This window comes from Hesperophylax consimilis, chromosome 29 (assembly GCF_061612785.1).
Source record: "Hesperophylax consimilis isolate HC1 chromosome 29, BYU_Hcon_1.0, whole genome shotgun sequence".
Taxonomy (NCBI): domain Eukaryota; kingdom Metazoa; phylum Arthropoda; class Insecta; order Trichoptera; family Limnephilidae; genus Hesperophylax; species Hesperophylax consimilis.
Window position 1 is genome coordinate 8,174,240 of NC_142864.1, and position 22,654 is coordinate 8,196,893.

Genomic DNA, 22,654 nt, shown 5'->3' on the forward strand with positions numbered 1-22,654 from the left:
GAACATTTAGGCTGGAAATAGTGCAAAACTTATATCGGTCGCGTAAGTTGGTCGCTTGCGGTAATATGTAGCTGAATGAATGAAGAGCTGCAATGTCACACGATTAGCGCTACGTGCGACGACCAGCGGTCCAGTCCACCGAGGGTACGCGTGGCACTATTTCTAGCTGACTGACTTCTGACTGATTACCTTGTGAAGGGAGGTATTGAAAACGACTCAAATTATTAAAGATTGATATATTAACTATTAGCTGAAGTCCCCATCGTTGCCCGGGCTTTACGCAGAGTTTTCCGAAATCAGATGTAGACAGTGACGTTCTTCTTGTTTTGTGTGTAAAATTTCATCAAAAAGTATCAATAATTAAGGGGTGGTAAACGGGAAGGGGTGGTTTTTTTATATTTGATAATGGACAGTGGCCTTCCTCTTGTTTTGTCGGTCAAGTAAGAAAAATTTCACCAATCTCGGAATAAAACTGTAGATTTGTATAAAAACCAAAGCCACCCACAAACATTCTTTTTCATACACAGGCATTAAAGGGCGTACATAACTTACTTCAGTGATTCTTGACAATCTATTTGAATAAAAATGTAAATATTCGTTTGTTCAAAATCTTAAATATCCAAAATTTCTTCACCGATTTCTTTGAAATTTTGACACAGCGTTGCATTCGAATACGCGTGCATTTTTATATACCTATATTATAAAGATGTCACCTGTGTAACATGTTTTCTTTTAAAAACAGCGCCATCTGTAGGTAGTAAAAGCAACACACGCTATTGTTTCTCTATGTGCACAGACAGATTGAGCCAAATTTTTTTTCACGTCGTCACTGGTCATTCAGCTAAGTAACTCAGCTGAGCCCGAACTATCACCCCCACACTAACTGTCCAATACCTACAGATTATTTATGCATTTTAGTTGGAAAAAAAAACCAAAAACGTTATATACACAAAAATTTTATTTACATTTTTACTCCAAATGTCATGAATAACTGGTTAAAGTAAGTCAGGTAAGTCCCTAACACCCTGTAAATAAAAAGATAGACAATACACTTCTCTATCGAAATTATAAATTCGACGGCCGGCATAGTCCAGTGGTAACGCATCGGACTGCCATTCCGAAGGTCGCGGGTTCGAACCCGGCGTGCGCAAATAAATTTTATTTGATTAATTTGTGTTATTTCACAATTAATTAATTAAAATAATATATAGTATATTTGCGGCACGTTCCTGAGTGGAAGATACTACCAGTATCGCCCTGGTGTAAGACCACCATTCAGAATTGAAACGTTGCTCCAAATGGCTTTAGCCGTGTTTAGTGACTAGATCTGAATAGCCAGGTACTTCCCCACCTTCCTCTTTCCCTTCCCCACTTATCTTCAGCCTCACAACATCCCCCAATTGGGGATGCCATAGTCTCACTGGCTCCATACGGGAGCAGTTGGGACTCTTGTGAGGTATTCACTATAAAAAAATTAAAAAAAAGGAAGGACGCGGAACTACAACACTGAAGCGGGCGCGCTTGCTGGTGATACCAAAATGTAGAAGTAATTGCGAACCGCTGAACCACCACAACATTATGAGCTGAGGAACTTTGAAAAATTCATTTAGCTGTCTGAAAGAATAATGAGACAAAAAACCGTGTACTAAAGCATTTAAAATGCTAATCACTGCCATGGACGGACCAAGCCAAATTACTTAAAGCCAGCAGCAAACCTGTAAACTTTCTAGCTATATGAATGCAGGTTCATGTACATTATAATAAGCGGATAACAAAACAATAAAAAAAAGGCGGCACCGAAAGAGTTCAATTCAATTTGTTTATTCATTTAAAAAACATTACAAAATTGTTAATTTCAATGCGTTTTTAAAATATTTTTATAATAAGAATTCTTAGATTAATATTAACAGTATGTATATCAACTATACCAGTGATAATAGAGCTTGCCTTTTAAAGGAAGCTTCATTGATGCAAAACATGTCGATATCCGAATTGATTCTGTTCAACAGCAAGATTGCTCTCCCCACCGGCATGACCTGCAGGCAAGTTAGTTCTGCAGGCCAGGAGATAAAATAGTCTATGTTGTCGGTGACGGAGATAACCATCGGGAACATAGAAATGAATGCTCTCCATGATGAGCGAGTTTTCAAACCATCCACGAATCAGTCTAAAGAAATGTGTGGCAATGCGCACATCTCTCCTGACACGTAGATAGTTCATTCCGAGCATACCCAAAAGAAAGTCAGTGGGATAGAGCCACGGGTAGTAGCCATACTCCCTCATGTAGAGAAATCTCAAGAATTTCTTCTGAACTCTCTCCAACATGAGAGAATACTTGACCTGGTGTGGACTCCAAATCACCGACCCACTTTCAAGTCTACTCCTTACTAATGAATTAAATAGAACTATAAGCACCCGGTTATCTCTAAAATTCCTTGCAGTGCGTAGAAAAAAGCCCAGAATTCTAAGTGAAGTGCTACATGCCGTCTCAATATGAGCATAAAATGTCAGCCTACTATCAAACATGATTCCAAGATCCTTCATTGTGGAGACACGTTTTAAACTTCGTGCGTCCATTGTATACCGGTAATACCAGTTAACACGCTTCCGGCCAGAAGGACAGTTTTACCTTTTTACGCTGTTCCTAAGATCATGGTGCAGGAAAGGCATTGCTGTCAGATAATGCTTTATGAATTTTGTATATCAAACGCTTTGTAAGGGTCTCAACTATGTGTATTATTATTTAATAAGCAGGCAACAATCTGTTGGACGTAAAAGCAACACGCGCTATTGTTTCTCTATCTGCACTGACAGACTGAGATACAGCTAGTTTCTAATAAATATTTCATCAAATTAGTCACAAATTTTTCTTAACCCTCTTCTTGGCAATGTATCCTATAGTATACATAGTTTTCATAATTTTTTCCCACTTAAACTGGTACATGGGTAAAACAGATTTTAATGAAATCTGCTTTAACATGTTCCCAACTTGATAATTAGTGCCATTAGATCCATCTATTGTTTAATTAAGAAGAACAGTGACAGTTCAAACTCATACCGCTGCAAGATGGCTGCCAACAGAAGACGCACAACTAATTTGTCTGTAAGTTATCTTTATTTATTACTTGCATTATTAGATATTTAGTTATTTTAGGAATGAATTCGTGTTTGTAAGAGTTCAGTGAATAATAAAAAATATATACTGAGTAACATATGTGACAAATCTTGTTTATATTGCATTCCAAAATGGTGTGTATCCTATGATATACACCGCCAAGTCTGCAGTGAATTACATTTGATTGAATGTGTATCCCCTGAGATACAATGCCAAGTTATTAAGAGTTTATATTATCTTATGTACAATGTCAAGTATTTATTGTTTATTGTATTATGTAGTAAACCCCTTTGAAATCTATATATTACGATTTTTTCATTTTTCCATAGCCTCGCGAAATTGAAGAAATGCTGACTATAATACCAATATCGGGAGCAGATTCTGATATTGAAAGTGACGAAGATGATGAACTACAAGATGATTCATCTGCAGTGCGCTCATCAAACTTTGGAATTGTTCATGATGCATTGGAGGAAGATAATGAACCAATGGCTCATGTTGCTGATCTTTCCGCAAACACCTCAAGCGCTGAACTACGGACACGTCGATATGTTAATCGTAAGAAAAAAATGAACTTTGATTGGAAAGAGAAAGATTTTATGCCAAAAGTAGACATATGTGACAATCATTTTACAACTCCAGAGAAGATAAAATCGCCCTTAGAGTACTTCAAAATGTTTTTTTCAGAAGAAGCATTCAATATGATAGTTTGTAACACCAATTTGTATTCCACACAATCATCAAGCAAATGCATTGATACTTCCTACAGTGAGATATGTGACTTTCTGGCCATTGAAATTTTAATGGGCCTAATAAAACTACCAGCATACACTGATTATTGGTCTGAAAAAATGCGAACTGAGCAAGTGGCAAGTATCATGCCACTCAAAAGATACCAGTCCATCAGAAGATATCTTCATTTTGTTAACAATGAGGATGTTGATGGGGATGTTTATTTTAAAATAAGGCCTCTTTTTGAACTGGTAAAGCAGAATTGTTTAAAAATTGAAAAAGAGATAAAAAATTCTGTCGACGAAATGATGATACCATACAAAGGAACAAGAGCAGGTTCCCGGCGACAATATATAAAGAGCAAACCTAAAAAATGGGGCTTTAAAATGTTTGTCCGATCGGGGGTTTCGGGCATAGTATATGACTTCTTGATATACGGTGGAGAGGCAACATTTTGTGGTTGTGAATATTCAAACTACGAAGAAAATCTTGGAATGGGCATGCTCTGTTATATATTTTGACAATTTTTTTGCCTCTTTTGATCTTCTGCATCATCTTCGTCATGAGTACGGAATTTTAGGTCTGGGCACCATGCGGCGAAATCGATTACGAGGATGTAAACTTAAACCTGATAAACAACTCAAGAGACTTGGAAGAGGAGCTTTTCATCAAATGACGGACGAGAAGAAAAAATTGGCTGCAGTCACTTGGTTTGACAATCATGCTGTCATTATTGTAAGTTCATTTGTAGACTCACACCCATTATCTACAATACAAAGATATAGCAAACAGGACAAAAAAAAATGACGTCACCTGCCCCGAAATAATAAAGCAGTACAATGCCCATATGGGTGGTGTCGACTTAGCCGATATGCTGATAGCTTTGTACCGATGCACTTTTCGCACACATCGTTGGTATATGGCGATATTTTTTCAATTACTCGATATATCTATCAACAACGCATGGCTACTTTACCGGCGTGAAGTGGCCCTACAAAAAGAAGGAAGCAAAAGAACAATATGTTTGAAGGATTTTCGTCTAAAAATTGCAAATGGTCTGCTTTACAAAAACAAAATACGTGGCCGTCCTATCGGAAACATCACAACGCCACCAAACAAAATAAAGAATCCGGTAAAAGCCAGGCCGGATGATGAAGTCCGGTTTGATAACTTAGGAAATTTTCCGGAACATAAAGAAAAAGGAAGATGCCGACTATGCAATTCTGGACAAACGTCTGTATTTTGCATAAAATGTGGTCTAAGGCTTTGTTTTACTGATAAGAGAAATTGCTTCCTATCATATCACACAAAATAATAGTTTTAATTAGCTTTTAAGACATAATTTTTCATTTTCCATAGTAATTTTTTTTTAAATTTTGATTTGTAACAACCTGGCAATGTATCCTATGGGATACAACTCCAAATAAACTATATAAAAAACAATAAAAATATTTTTCATTTGTTTTTGTGAATCTGAAGCCTAACAGACTTCAAATATGTAAAAAAATATATTTTGTGATGCTTAATTCTATCGGTGCCAAGAAGAGGGTTAACTGGTATTCCGAGGTTGGTGACATTTGAAGATACTAAACGCACGTCTGAATGTGGTTACTACAGACACGGCACACGCATACCTCCGCATCATCGTTCTACTTGATCGTGCCACCCATTCTGTGGTCAGCCCTGACTTCTGACACAATGCATACTGTGAACTACAACACAATACATAGACATAGCTAATGATGAGTTGTTCTATGAAAACCACAATGTACGTTGTCCCATTTTCATGAACTTATCTATATAAATGTGTTTAATGTCTTGTCCTTTATGAAGCGTAAAGATGTGTACACAAACACTGCATGTATCACTGCATGCAAAATATACTAAATCCACTAATTAAAACTCAAAAAGCCATAATGAAAATTATACTGAAAGTTCCTGTAAGAACTAGCACTGACGAAATCTTCACCAATCTTAACATCATGTCAATTAAACAACTAAATTCTAAAACTATACTCATTTACATTCATAAGTACAAAACCTAAGAAATAACAAAAAACACGTACAATAGAAACACTTAGATCTCATGGTCAAAAACTTATCCAACAAATAACTACTAATACAACTTTTGGGCAAAAAAGCTTCTTATATCATAGTATTAAACTCTACAATAAAATACCACTCTCACTCAAAAACCTCAACATTATTACATTTAAATCTCAAATAAAAAGCTGGATACTTAATTTAGGGAGATCTGAAATAGAAAATATACTGATATCAAACACAGACTAAAACCGAATCTACTAAACTGAACTATACAAAAAAAAAAACACTATCTTACTTATTTTAAAATTATTTAAAAAAAAAACAAATATATACTACATAATATATGTTTATAATTAAATTCATAAGTTACTTTTTTGTAATATTAATTTCTTATAATTAAATTATAATATGTAAATGACATCCTCAGCACGGGAGATCCCAGGGAGGATATCATTATCTCTATATGTTACTAAGAAAAGAAGACAATAAATCGTTATTATTATTATGTTTCCAAAAGGATATTCAGATAATAGATCGTAGTCGAGATCCAGATGGTCTCAGGTTTGAAACACTAAAATTTTATTTAATTAAAATGTATTTTATTTTACATTAAACCCAAAATCATCTATGGGAATGCAGAGTGGAGGGTATTTTTAAGGAAAGGAAGGAGAGTAAGTAATGAGAAAGAAAAGGTATGAGGGGTGGGTAGGAATCTAGGTGCCAGTGGGTCCACGAGTGGCGAGTGACCTGTTAGCCCTGCCAAGTCACCAAATGTAACGAACCGCTTGTGGTGAGATAAGGCAGAGGTGTCGGTTATCCAATAAAAAGTTCCCGGGGCACCGATACGCAAACCCCCCTCCCAAATTGATATAATCAACATGTATCTGTTCTAGATATCGTCCGTGTGTAAGACCACCATTCTGAATCGAAACGTTTCCTGAAATTTTTATTAATAATATCTAAACCCTAATTGGGGATGCCATAGTCCCATATTGTTGGGTCTCTTATGCGATATTCACACACACAAAAAAGGATTTTTATATGATACTGCACAAGCTTTCCAACTCTCTGCCTCCAATGAGACTATAGCATCCCTGTTTAGCAAATGTTCTGAGAGCGGTCAGAGTTCTGCGTTCTAGTGACCGTTGACCGCTCAAGAGTTCCAAAGCACACAAGCGGCGTTCAAATTCTCGCGTTCTAGTTTCGTTTGGGTCTTTGCATATGCAAAATGTCACTAGAAAGTTCATCATCCGATGAAGAATTATTGCTCTTGTGGAGCTTAGCAGCTTCTAAAAAGAAAAGGAAGTATTGGGTGAACCCAATCAACACAACGCCAGAAGAACAAGGCGAATTTACTAGTATTTACTTAAATAAATAAATAAATTAATAAATAATTGTTTATTCCAGAATGTGGGGAGGTTAGTGCAATCCCACACAATCCATAAAATATAACTACAATGTTATATACAGAGATACAACGATGAACAACGATTCTATATTTTTATAATTTACATCACTTAAATCGTATAATACTTTCCTTTCCCTAACCAATTCAATAAACTTTTCCGTGTTTGTAACCTCAGACATCGCGGCGTTCTGGCGTTCTCTGCCTCGGCGGGAAAAGAACTCTTAGAACGCGACGTTCCGTTTTGACCGCCACGGTCTGACTGCCCGCTGTGTGCGTTGTTGTTATAGTATCAGTACATTCTAATGAACGCCGAACGCGGAACTCGGAACTCCTGACCGCTCTCTGTGTGCTCTGAGACTGAAGGACGTGGGGTGGGATGATGGGGGGACGATAATGGGTAGGTTTGGAAGTACCTGACTATTCAAATCTGTTCACGAAACTTAAAAGCCAAATCAAGCAACACTTTGACTCTAAATGGTGGTACAGAGAGTATTATTTTTTAGAAAGACAAACATTTATGGGTATACGAGTAAACTATACTTACCTACCTACTTTCAGAATTATAACGGGGAAATGTTGTTTGTGCAATGATGGAGGACTTAGCTACAAGAGAATTGATCCTGCGACATCCGACCCACTAGCTAACATAAGACTAGACGCAATTTTTTTTTCATTTGAGGACAGAACCCGTGATACCAGGCTACTAATCAGAGAGTTATTAGTTATTTGAGATGAACATTGTAAAGTACATTGTGACCACCATGTAGCGTACAAGCTACGACTGCTAACGGTGGGTTTATCAGCATCTTTGACACTGTGTTACTCGAACCCTGTAGAGCGGAGATAACATCAAGTATTTTTTTATAGCAACAAGGAAGTAGTGGGAAAACTGTGCTATACAAACAGTGATCTTCATTATTATTGATTGTGAAAAATCAATTCATTACTTAGTTATTACTTAATTACTCTCATCACATTCTTGATCTGTTTCAGCTTCTGATAAAGATGCTTGTTAGCTGATAAAAATTTGTTCAATCGGGAACTGTTCAAATGTAAATTTTCCACAATGCTGATGATCATTGATTTAATGTTCACCAAATGTGACAGTCATCGGTACATTCTGACCTGAACTATAAAGCAATTGTATGAAGAAACGTTAAGTAACTAAAGAAACTCTTTTTTAATCCTAGTTCTGACATCATGAAATTTGTGCAGATTTTTCTCTCTGAAATTTCAACACTTTTATTTTACAAAGATTGTAATTGTCTGATTGTATGAAGCAGTAAAAACTGTTCAGTTCCGAGCTCCGACATCATGAAATTATTATTTTTTTTTTTTAAGGCGATCCACTACGTCGTGTAATATTTTAAATTGAGCCGCTATCAATAACAACCCTTACGTAGATGGCGATAAGGTTTAAATTCCCGCTTAACACCATCCGTCTGTTTTGATTTATGCAAGAAAAAAACATGGCCAAAAAGTGCCTTTTATTTTATTTTGTGGATGTTCAGGCATAAATATTAAATTTTTTTTCGATCATTTTATAAATAACTTAATTTGCCACATTTTTTTTTTTTTTTTATAGTGAATACCTCACAAGAGTCCCAACTGCTCCCGTCTGGAGCCGGTGAGACTATGGCATCCCCAATTGGGTGATGTTGTGAGGCTGAAGGTAAGTGGGGAAGGGGAAGAGGAAGGTGGGGAAGTACCTGGCTATTCAGATCTAGTCACTAAACACGGCTAAAGCCATTTGGAGCAACGTTTCAATTCTGAATGGTGGTCTTACACCAGGGCGATACTGGTAGTATCTTCCACTCTGGAACGTGCCGCAAATATACTATATATTATTGTAATTAATTAATTGTGAAATAACACAAATTAATCAAATAAAATTTATTTGCGCACGCCGGGTTCGAACCCGCGACCTTCGGAATGGCAGTCCAATGCATTACCACTGGACTATGCCGGCCGTCGAATTATACAATAAAATGATAACCGAAAATGGGTTCGTAAGTAGGAGATTTTGAACTTTAAAGCAGTTTTCATAGGCCTTATACATTATTTTTTTCTGGGCTTATAAAAAGACTTATCTAAAAAATACTCGATTATTTCAAAGGCCAAGATGTATTCTACTCGCGGCATTTATTTAAAGCATCTGAAACATTTCTAGGCGACCAAATTTTCAAACCAAAAACACATGATTTTGCATTACTACATATGGCATCGCCTTAAAAGTAATAACCAGACAATATTTCAATCCCTCCTACTTCCATCATTAAAAGCGAAAATGTTGCTTGTGCAACGATGGAGGAGTTACCTGGCAGCAGAAATGGGACAAACAATGCCTGAGTGAGACCCCAATACATTTGTCAACTCAGCTACTAACCGGTTGCACGTGTACTATGGCTAACTTCGCAAGGTTGTTCAACGATGTATGAAGCTGCCTGTACCACAATTGGCGGCAGCCTTGCGTCATCTCAGACGTTATCACGCCAAGAAGAATATGCGGAGTCTATTGCTTTTTTTTCAATAAAAACCTACAACCGTAATCAAACCCACTCTTTATTTTATTACTGGATTGGTTATTATTTTACTAAAGCCCAATTTAATGGCTCAAAGTTTCAACAAACATAAATAATATACATAATGTCTAGCGTGAAAGAGATGGCATGAGAAGAAAAGCCTACAAAAGTGTGTGAATGATTGTCCGACATATCTTCTTCATCACATTGTGATAATTACAGTCTATTGACTATTATTCCTCCTTCCCAATTCATAGTATAATGGAAATTACAAAAAACAAAAGGGAATAAACTACAATCACAAAATGTTATAGGATATTAAGGACGGATTGTTTCGGAGTATTTGAACAATTCATCAAATTTCAGCATTCATTTTCAGGTTCTGTAAGAGTCCTATTTATTTATTTATTTTTTCATGTTCTATATAAAACGGTTATACACCAATATATCATGGAGAAGATTACAAATTAAAAAGTTTACAGAGGCAGTTTTACTATTTTGTGACATGTGTTAAAAGATAGTTACTGAATTGTCTGTAGGTGACATTGAAAATGTCGATGGCTAATGCAGAATCGTTAAGCAGTTGAGTCGCTCTGTTTATTGGCGCGTTCTGATAGGCAGAAGTCCTCGCTTTCGGAGCATAATATAAGAGTGCATGGGATCTCCATCGAGTATAATTGCTAGGGACATAAAAGTTAACCTTAATAAATCAAGGTCTGTTATTATATCATTATAGGCTAATTGCTTGACAGAACTGAAATAATAACAGAACTTTAAAAAATCTTTCACAAAACATAAATTAACTTTGAAATTTGAAGAATTGTTCAAATTCTCCGAAACAACCCGTCCTAAGTCTAGGTTAAATTACATCATCCTGCTTACGCATTGAGGTCATCTAGTTTTTCAAACACTAATTCCACACACAAAGCCCTAAGGATTACCTTAGAATTTATTTAATCTTTGGTGATGACTTGTGGAGGTCCTTTTTAAAGATAAAACCCATGTTTTAGGATAGAGAAAAAACAGATCGGAAAAAATTCATCGAACACAAGAAAGAGTTGCAGAAGCAACCCATTCTAAAAGAGGAGAAGAACCTGACTACTCAGATCTGTCCGCTGAACACAGTTAAAGCCATTTCAAGTAACGTTTCGATTGTGAATAGTGGGATTGTCCAGGACAATACTGAGAGCATCTGCAACTTTGAAATCTTCATTAGCTGATGATTTCAGGTGACATTCCAACAGGTGATGAAACATTAATGCTGCACAAAACAAATAGAATATGTACAGAAAATTAAGAAGCACAAAAATCAGATTATAATTTTTTTTTAAACCTGATTTAGCACTTTGAATCCAACAACATGAATCGCACATAAGATAAGACTCGTTTAGGATCAGGTTAGAAGAACATGTGCAGGAATTTTATGCACTGTGTATATTAATTGAATGTTAAAACATTGATTAAAGTTCTGATAAAAGCTTACTAGTCCATTGAGGATTGTTAAAGAAATAATAATAATAGTAATTAAATTGGATTAACCATGAGTCAATGTACTACTTCAGAAGATTAGAGATTTTGTTTGCTTTAAATCAAAAGATGATTTCTAAACAATATAAAGTATATGTACATATTGTAAATAAATGGATTTGAGTTGATTATATTCTGTGGCACATGTCATTATTTTGAGTACTGTGTTGATAACACTGAGAATGTTAACAGATTGGTCAGAAAGAAATATCTGCTAATGAAGTATTTAAGACAATTCGTACACGGAGATGAAAAGTGACTCGAGTTTTGTGCACATAGCACAAGCGCCGCTCGTGGGTATCCGCCATGCTATTTTGTTGGTGTTCGTATACGAAGCGGCGCATTGACTACTAGTTTGACATCAATTGCACGCTATTGACAGTGCTGGTAGCACACTACACGAGTTGCATTCGCATCCACCAATCGTTCGAAGTTCATTTGAATGTTAAATTTGTTTTGGAGGTGGGAAAATATCTATGTTTATATAACTACAATTTACCGCATTAAGTTAAAAAGGATTTAGCGGAGAAGGTGTGGATTGAGGTTGCAAAGAAAAGCCAATTTTACGTCATTCTCGTGTAGTTCCATATCGGTAGGCTACTTATGGTTGCGTCAGTCACGTAGCTTGTAAGTATCCTAACTTATTATTCTGATTACTAACAGTCTGTGTTGCAATTATTCTTCTTGTGATAGGGGATAGTTGGTAAAGGTCAAAGTGGTATGCTGGGGTTATTCAGTCAGTTGACGCCATCGGGAGTCACTTGGTTGAGCACAGATGTGCTATAGGGAAACTGATGAAGAGGACACTCTTAGAGAGGAGAGAGAACACTGGCAGTTCAATAGATGGGTCCACAACCAGTTGCTTGCAATAATTACTAAACAAAATGGGATCCAATAAAATATTGACGATTCGAAATGCGTTTAGCATCTAACGCCTACACTCTTCATAGAAAAGTAGCAATTTCAGTGTCTTAGTCTTATACTGAGAACACCAAAAGACTGGCTTCTACTGAAAATACTCGATTCCAGCGGGAAAACGTCCACTGAGCCTACCCCGGCAAATTTGGGAGAAGTAACTCACAGGACAGAAAAGTCTATAGGAACCTCGTTCAAGTTATAGAGCCTGCCCGAATAGGATATTAATTAAGATGAATATAATGGAAATATTAATACTTTTACTAGAGTTTAGTCACTGCTAGTGTGGAGGGTCATTAACCTTTGGGCACACGCATGCTCAGCAAACTGTTCATTCTTTTCGAAAAAAAAGCACTCACTCCATCAAATTATAATTTCCCACCCTGCAGCAATCAGTATCCTCAAGTTACTCAATAAGACGGGAGGCGAGATGAAGATGGAGCGACGGGAACCACAAGGGTCCATGCAGCTAAGTACTTAAGTTGGCGACCTAGAAAATTAGAAACTACCGTCCCATTTTTTTTAAATTTATTTTTTTAATACCTAAGCGCTATTACAGTTTAACTTTTTTCTATTCATTAGCTTTAAAAAATGCAAAAGCAAGTTTTCCAAAGCAGTAAACAAACGAGAAAAAAAAAAAAAATTTAATGATCCCCGAAGCACAATGAAAGAATACAATGTTGAAGAAAGCATCATCATCATCACTTTTGGCTCTACAACCCCTGGTGGGTCTTGCTTGGCCTCCTCAAGAGTCTTCCTCCACTCATCTCGGTCCCGCGCCAGCTCTCTCCAGTTTCGAAGCGCCAAGGCAGACAAATCTTTGAGGACGTTGTCGCTCCATCTTAACCTTGGCCTTCCCAGGCTCCTTCTCCCTATCGGTCTTGAGCTCAGCAGGGACTTGGTGGTTCTTGATGCTCGGTCATTCTCTCCACATGACCTAGCCACCGAAGTCTTCCCAGTTTTATGAACTTCCACATGACCTAGCCACCGAAGTCTTCCCAGTTTTATGAAGAAAGCATAGTGGATAAGAATAAAAAGTGACGCTTAGATGGGTTGGACATGTGGAACGGATGAACGAAGACAAGAGAACATAACATGACGTGAAAGTGAATGGTGAAAGAAGTTAGGGGCGGCTGAGGAATCAATTACTTGAACTAGGTCAGGTCAAGGGTTCGAATAACATAAGATTATGAATGTCAATGTAGCAAGAAATGTAAGTTGTGTTGGAGTCCATCTTCTGCCTACTCGTGCCATGAAGCCCTGTGATGAATAGATAGATAAATAGTTTAAAACAAACTTCTCAACTAGTATCCATGTATTTGCGGCGTGATGTATCACAATGTTGACACTGCAATCTTGCGTTGCAAATGCCCAAGATAAGGCGTGTAGTTAGTTGTCTAGTGATAAGGCCGGAATGGTTGGATAGCAGGGAGCCCTGTGCCTCCGTCTCCAGGCTGACGTAGAACCATAGAGCCGTCAAGTCAACATAAATAAGGTTAATCAACTCGCTGCGGTGTGTACACAGTGCAGTGCAATTAGCTGATAACTGCACCGGCACTCCACTATTGCACAAATGTGATTAACGATTCTGTACTACTTGTCAGAGATTGTTTTCTTTCCGTCTTTTCCTAGACAGGTATTATTTGTTTTTGTTAATTGCACATTTGATAAGATGACTTAACCAAGCTAAAAATGTGTGTTTTTTTTTTAAATTATTCCTAATTATTTTGCTCTCATAAACATAATCTATATAAATAAACGGCAATATCAACTCAAAACTACTGAACGGATTTTGCAGAAAATTTCAAAATTTGTTCTTATTAGTGTCAGGAGTGTTTAGAGAGTGGATTGAATGGTAAAAAAAGTTGGGAACGCCCGAGGAAGACTTAATACATTATTTCTGCACTTGAATAAGATAAGGAGTCAAATTATAGTCGATATAATGTAGTTATTTCACAGTAACAATGTGGTATACATTAGTGAATGATATATAAAGTCAGAGACACCCAATGAATCCAATAGGAGGCCCTACGAAGGGTGTTTTGCGTGAAGGGACTTTTTGAGAAAGGGGGTGAAGGAACTGGGCCTTGAAGAGACCTATGTTGTAGGAGGGAGGAAACACAAAGGCTAGCAAATCAAAAATAGGTATAAGATTGACCAAATTATGTTTGTGTTAGATTTGTATAAAAACGGTATTTACATAAACAGAGGCCGGCAAATTGAAAATTAGGTATAAGATTAACTACATTATGTTTTTGTTAGATTTGTATAAATACGGTATTTGTACAAACACAGAGGCTGGCAAATCAAAATTAGGTAAAAGATTGACCATATTATATTTGTGTTAGATTTGTATAAACACAGAGGCTGGCAAATCAAAGTTAGGTATAAGATAGAATCATATTATGTTTGTGCTAGATTTGTATAAATAAGGTATGTGTATAAACACAGAGGCTGTCAAATACAAATTAGGTATAAGATTAACCACATTACGTTGTTTGGATTTGTATAAATAAGGTATTTGTATAAACAGAGAGGCTGTCAAATCAAAATTGGGTATAAGATTAACCACATTATGTTTGTGTTAGAATTGTATAATTACAGTATTTGGACAACACAGAGGCTGGCAAATCAAAATTAGGTATAAGATTAACCACATTATGTTTGTGTTAGGATTGTATAAATACAGTATTTGGACAAACACAGAGGCTGGCAAATCAAAATTAGGTATAAGATTAACCACATTATGTTTGTGTTAGATTTGTATAAACACAGAGGCTGTCAAATATAAATTAGGCATAAGATTAGCCATATTATGTTTGTGTTAAATTTGTATAAATACGGAATTTGTATAAACACAGAAGCTGGCAAATCAAAATTAGGTATAAGATTAACCACATTATGTTTGTGTTAGAATTGTATAAATACAGTACAGAGGCTGGCAAATCAGAATTAGGTATAAGATTAACCACATTATTTTTGTGTTAGATTTGTAAAAACACAGAGGGTGTCAAATAAGAATTAGGCATAAGATTAGCCACATTTTGTTTGTGTTAGATTTGTATAAATAAGGTATTTGTATAAACACAGAGGCTGGCAAATTAAAAATTAGATATAAGATTAACCACATTATGTTTGTGTTAGATTTGTATAAACACAGAGGCTGTCAAATAAAAATTAGGCATAAGATTTTCCACATTATGTTTGTGTTAGATTTGTATAAATAAAGTATTTGTATAAACACAGAGGCTGGCAAATCAAAATTAGGTATAAGATACAATCACATTATGTTTGTGTTAGATTTGTAGAAAATAAAGTTTCTGTATTTCTTATATTTATCATAACATGACCTTGATTTTTTTTTATGAAAAGGACAAAAATGAACCAATTATTATGAAGTTTATCATGGCAAACACTGTTTGCTTCATTCACATTTATATCTTCTACCATTCTGACCTTTGACATGACCTGACTCAAGTATTTGATGGACTTGATTGTACCATTCATTCTTCTCTTTCACCTGCATTTTAAACATAATTATAGCAAGAATATTAACTCATTAATATGACGCTGTTCATCAAGGGGATGGTATATTATAATACATAGTGAGGACTTTTTGACTTTGAAACCCACGTTAATGGTACAAGTGAAGTTCCGCTCTCACATTCCTCACCGTAAATTCTAATGTTAATCCTTTCTTCATCTTTCATGTATGGTTCCAATCCATTTAAGCGTTCCTTTCTTAATCTCATTCCTTACACTTACGACGACCTTGCATTGCATCGTGTGTTCTCAGGATTTACGGACATTACATGTGGCATAATATATTATAAATCAGAAGATGTAAGAAAAGCAAAATGAAAATAGCAATTTTCATTTGACCGAGAACAAAACTAAATATTTATAATGATTCAATGATGATTTCACAAATATATAAAAATTACACAAAAATTTACAGTATTTTTTTTTACATATGACTTTGCACAAGAGTTTCCAAATGCCCGGGGGCAGTGGGTCAATGGCATATTTAATTGGGGTTTGTTTTTAAGCTAAAGAAAGCGGGGAGAAGGAGGTTGGGAAGTACCTAACTGTTCAGATCTGGTCATCAAACATGGATAAAGCTATTTCAAGCAATGAATGGATTCTGAATGATGGTCTTTTACCAGGACTGGAATGTTACATATCATCTGGAATATTAGCAGCACATTCCAGAATGGTCAATACTTTCAGTCTTAGCCTACGAGAGCGGACGTGTTTTAACCGCTCCGGTTTGTTTAATCCTTTCAGAAGGTTTCCCTTGTTAAGAGATCGCTGAAAAATGTTCAGCATCCGTGTTTTATATAGTGCTTACCTTCTTATTTCACGAAATGCGCGTAACTTCTACCGTTTAGCCGGAATTTGCAATTATTATAGCATTTTAAACCGATTAAATTTTGAAAGTGAACCTAGAACAAAGATTCTCAGTGCAGTCGAAGATTTTATACCTGACTCAAGTGTCAAGTGGTGTCGGGATTTACGGGACGTTTTCAACCGAGGGTGTCTGCCTGGAGGACAGATAAGCCATATTTTGTTTAAAGTTTTTGTTTTTATTTTCTGTTTTTGTTTATGTATTTTGTTACAGATGACACACATAAACTCCACTTTGACTTTGGTTCAAGATTTTGCTTATGATAGCCTGCGATAAGCGAGCCCTAAGGGTCTGAGACAGAGGTGTGAAATCGTCGGATCACGACAATAGAAAGAATTTTATTTTTATTTTTTTTTTGCTGGATTTTATTTAGGTATTGGAGCCAGGAAGGAGTCTGAAAGAGTCGAGAGGATGCACTAGGTGGCATGAAAGGCTGGGAGGTGACTGGAGAGACTAGGGTAGACTAGGATGAGGTGATTTTGCACAGCGGTGCTGCCAAGGTCTGTTATCTATGTGAGGATGTTGTGTCGGCGCTCTTTATTTTTTTTTTTTTTTTTTTTTTTTTATATTTACTCCACACAGGAGGCCCTGAAGAAAATAATTTCCCTCAGGGCCTATGTCATCTTTGGGGATGCTGTGTGGAGGGTCTTTTTGTGGAGAGGAAGGAGTGAACATGGGTCTTGAAGAGTCCCATGTTGTAGGAGGGAGGAAACACAGAGGCCGGCAGTTCGTTCCACAGCCGAGCTGTTGAACTTAAGAACGAATCGTAGAAGCGACCCGTTCTCATGTGACAAGTGTCAACTGTGTACAAATGTTGGGCGCGCGTTTGGCGTGTATCCCGACTACGCACCGGTGCCGAAGGGATCAATGACGCTAGTTCTTCAGAGCATCTTCCATTGTAATACCGATAGAACAAGGACAGCATACCTACCTGACGCCTGTGCTCTAAAGATTGCAGTCCGTTTGTTAAGATTGGGGAATCTATCAAACGGACCGCCCGTTTCTGCACAGAGTCAAGGGTTTTTTTCAGGTATTTTGGGGCTCCAGACCAGAGATGGCTGCCAAATTCGACAGTAGGGCGCACTTGCGATTTGTACAGGGTGAGCAGTTGTGTACTATTAAAGTATCTGCGGGCCCTGTACAGTACGCCCAGCTTCTGAGAGGCCAACTTTACTCTAGCTTCGATGGAGCCCCCGTACCTGAGCTGGTCACTTATAGTTACACCAAGCATATCAATGGAAGGCCTGTTCGGAAGATTGCTTCCGTTGAAGGAGACTAGATTATCATTTGGATCCCTTTTAGACGTAATCAGACAGGATTGGGTCTTTGAAACATTAAATTCGACGAGATTATTTTTACCCCAGGAGGAAATACTCTCGAGATAACCGTCCATTCTCTGCTTCAAAGCCCTCCGAGCCGTTGGAGTTTGTGTGCCCTTTGGGGGCTTGTCAAACAAAAAGCTATCATGAACTGTACTGTCATCCGCGTAACAATGAATCGGTGCACATGTCAAAAGGTCATTGATGTGCAACAAAAACAAAGTCGGAGACAGAACCGATCCCTGTGGGACGCCAGCATTTATGGAGTGCGAGGAAGAGGTGAAACCGTCAGCAACCGCCTGAATCGACCTATCCCTTAAAAAGTCAGCAATCCACGTACACAGGGATGCGGGAAGTCCGTAAGAATGCAATATAATGGCAGCAGACACGTGTCAGCGCTATATTGGCGGCAGACACATGCCTGAACGGATGACGAACCTCGTGCTGGCACAGTTGGTCTAAATAACAAATGTAGATCCTAGGAAATAAATTGTACAGCGCCCTTGAGGTGATTTTTCACAAAAACGGCGCTCTACAAATTATCCAATTATTATTATTATTATCGCCCTGGTAAAAGACTATAATTAAGAATTGAAACTTTGCTTGAAATGGGGCCAGATCTGAATAGGCAGGTACTTCCCCTCCCCACTACCTTCAGCCTCACAACAGTTCCCAATTGGGGATAGCATAGTCTCACTGGCTCCAAGTGTTTGGGCGCAGTTGGGACTCTTGTGCAGATTTCACTTTTTTTAATGATTTGAATAGACCGATGATACACCAAAATTACATCCCTCTTCCCCTGCACCATGTTTTAATGCAGGGTTTACATAGACACCCTGGTTCCATGCAGTGAGATATTTCTGCATTGTTCACATAAAAGAAAAAAAGATTCATATAATAATACAATAGTCATGGAATGAACTGTCATGTGATTTGAGATGTTTTGAAGAAACATAAAAATAGCGCCACAACTTTCGTAAAGGACATTTATGAAAGATATAATTACATTTTAACTATTCAATATATTTCTTTAAAAAAAAAAAAAAAAACAAGAAACCCAAAAAAAAATAATTATATTTTACAAAAATAAAATATTCCTTGCTACTTTCTTGAGCGAAACAAACATTTCATACATAACTTTAATTACTTTATAACCATATGCCAGACATAAAGTGCGAAACCGGTCGGTAGTTTTTTCAAACACAAGTGACAGTGTTCATCACAAAGTTACGAATTTCAAAAATATTAATACTTACATCTGTCCTGACAAGGGAACAGTAGTACTGAAACCGGTTTGCAAAGTTGTTCCGAAACCGGTTGGCATGTTGTCAAATACAAAAGTTTCACTTTAAAAAAAATACGCTTTTTTGTGCAATTTATACGCTTTCTTTTATAGACGCTGGGATATCAATTTAAATTAATATTATGTCAGAATGTATATAGTTATGTTGATTTTTTTCACTAAAACGGCGCTATAAAACTGATTCAATTATTATCAACCCTACAACTGGAACGGCTGTGCCGAAACCGTTTAGCAAATTGTCATAAAATTAAGGAATGTAGGTTATACAAAGTTGTTATTAGTAAGTTGTAGGTTATACAAAGTATTTTTTATAATATAGACTGAGACAAAAATAGAACCGATAAACGCCTAGGCTTGTCAAGTCAAATGTGTTTAAATTTATATTATAATTTATGGTTTGTTTGTTTATTTGTTATTATTTAATTTATACAAAGTTTAATAAGTCGTAAGATTCAACGACGTTTGATACATAAACACTAGTTAATTATTATCTCCGAGGAAAGTAAATACGAACAACGAAAACGAAAGTGAGCTGTGTTGTTTGTTTATTTTGCGCTGAAAGAAATCTACATTTCGATACAAACTTTACGACATTTCGAACACGCGGAAGGATCGAATTGGACAATGGCTTACGTGGATTAATGGTGTACGCAAAATTGAATTACGGTGTGAAGGTTTAGAGTTCGATTTCCGCAGTATAAAAAAAAATATACGGATTTTTATTTGCTAAAGTAATTAAATAACTAGCAATCACGCCGTTATTCGTAAGGATAGGCAGAGAGGATGGAGCGCCAGGCTCCTTGCTCAATTTACATTCATACATTTATATGTGTTGTTATTCTAACTCGAGTAGTATTTTGTTTGCATGATCTTGCTAGGTTTTACTGGGCATCCCCGACTTCGTCTCCCATTCATTTTCACGTCATATTATTCTCATTACATTCCTTTCTTCGTTCATCCGCTCTACATGTTCAAACCATCTAAGCTATTTGAGATATTACGGATAATGATGGGCTGGGTGTTCGATTGGCGGCTTGTACAGTTGGAGTAAAGGGAAATGATAATATTTACAAGCAATTATTTCGTGATGGTTTATTTTGTTATTGCGCTATTATTTTTAATGATTTATTATTGCTTTTAAGACAGCTGTGGGGTACCTTTTGTTAGCTTGTTTGAGAATCAACATCGAAACATCACAAGGTGTAAGGTCTGGAGACCGAAGTAGCTATGTATGGAATACGTATTAAATTCGCTTTAACGTGTGATATAGCGTATAAATGCATCAGGAACCGAGCCCGCGATTGAAGGTTGCCAGCCAAGCGCGCTGACTATCGCACCACGGGGGCTGCCTTTGGAAAAGGTAAATTCATGTTGGAAGTGAGGGGGACATTTTGTATAGTGCAGAATCTTGTTGTCTTGTGTTATTTACGCTATACCACGAGAATAACAGGCCGTAGTGGCCACGGGTCGGCCGAGCGGGTGTTTCGCAATTATAATAACATTTGACACGGCCTGCGTTCTCCATTAGTGCAGACGAAAATACTTACGGCCAACATGGGTGCGCGCGACACCAAATCCCACTATGGAAATACTCACAATTTGCAGGCGAAATTGTTGTCATTCTCGATGGAATGGACAACGACGGCATCCATGCCTCCTCGGACGCCCCTCTAGTCCGCCAGAAAGCAGTATTAATAATATTCCGTCGCTGTAGAAAAGATCACTGGTTCTATAGTATGAGCACGATTCCAATGGACACTATCACAATGCACTCACTTCAAATGTCTGCGATCCGTTATTTTCACCATTTTGGCGGCCGCACAACAAACAAACACGACACTAGTTGTGTTTTCTCGCGACGGACAAGCGACTTTTCTCTGAAAAATCAATAATATAACTACATTGAGTTGAGTTCTAGCGAGTCGATGTCCAGCGCAGGAGGGTATTCTCTACGTGAAGTTTGCAAGCTTTTTTAGCGCGCGGTGTTGCCACATTTTTTCATGATTTTTTTTTCTTTCCAGTGTTGTGATTTTTTTACTGCTTGTGATTTGTGATTCACTTCGGGCGGGTCATAGACAACGCGGTCATTAGTCGCTCAGAGTCACTTGCGATGGTATACCATGCTGTTGGAAGTTACTTTGTTTGTGGTTTCATTGCACAATCACGATATTTGATACTTGTTTCGTTCGCAGATTATTATTATGTTAGTAGAAATTACAATATTTTGCATGATATGTTTTGTTCAAATTCCTTAAAATTAGAATGTTTATTTGAAGGAATGTTAGCACTAAAAATGTATTTTATAATCTGAGGCATTAAAAATATTGTGCAATCTGGGAGATTTTTTGCTATCTATTTATTAGAATTCATAATAATTATTTCGTTAGAAGCTAACCTAATTATTAAAGAAATTGATGATCATAAAAAGTTATTAAATTGGTAAAATTTTACGTTGTATTCCCCAGATCTGAAAACAATATTCACCATAAAAAGTATTTTCCCGTTTCCAGTCAACGATCCTTTAAATTTTTTACTTTATTTATTTTAAAATTATCACTACTGTTTTAAACCCTGAAGAAAACGTATTTCCCGCATCTAACATTATAATTTACCTAATAAAAAAAAACTGATACCGCTATACAATATAATTATTACCTCTCCCTTACCCCTTCGCCTTGATTTGTCTCACTTCCAGTTATGACATTCTTCTAAAAAATATTATTAACCGGTTGTTTATTTTATTTTGCGATTTTTCTTTTTTTGCGCCAAAGTTTTTTTTTTCGGTTTTGTGTTTTTGCATTTCTTGTTACAGATTTAAAGTGGAATCCTTTGAATGTATTTCTACGTACCGGTAATATCGAATGTTTCAAAATAAGTAACACCACCTTCATCTTTAAATAATTAAAAGTACTAACTTCTGTGTGCCTCTGCCTGTAACTTCGCAATGAACACTACAACTTTTACATTAACTTATGTTTCATTTACAAAATTGGATTTAAGAAAGAAAGCAATAGGTTACCTATTACAATATTACCTTTATTTACGGTGGCTGCCAGGCAATTTCCCCTCACTCTAGATTTAATTTCAATGTCATTCATGTCCAGGGTTTTTTAGGTCCATGAATTTGACCCCCAACGCTCTAACGCCGAACGAACGGAAACTACCGAATCCGGTCCCCGCGCGCTTTTATCGCGTGATTTTTATTTTTTATTTATTTTTATTATCAATATGAATTTGTTTTATATGAATTTTTCGATATCTGTCTCACTAGGATATACCTGTGTCGAGACAGACGTATTGGATACATAAATGAGTATTTACATATTATTTGATACATGCAAAACTATAACTAAAATATA

The 22,654-nt window shown here is 36.7% G+C and overlaps 1 protein-coding gene across 1 annotated transcript in view; it reads right to left on the minus strand.

Moving 5' to 3' along the window:
• Tdg (Thymine DNA glycosylase) overlaps positions 1-21,243 on the minus strand; it is a 62,717-nt gene extending 41,474 nt beyond the window's left edge. Inside the window, exon 1 of the mRNA XM_089649166.1 lies at positions 20,892-21,243. Within this exon, the coding sequence (XP_089505292.1) occupies positions 20,892-20,947 (56 nt within the window). The 5' untranslated portion in view covers positions 20,948-21,243. The remainder of the gene's footprint in view (positions 1-20,891) is intronic.
• Positions 21,244-22,654: the final 1,411 nt, after the last annotated feature.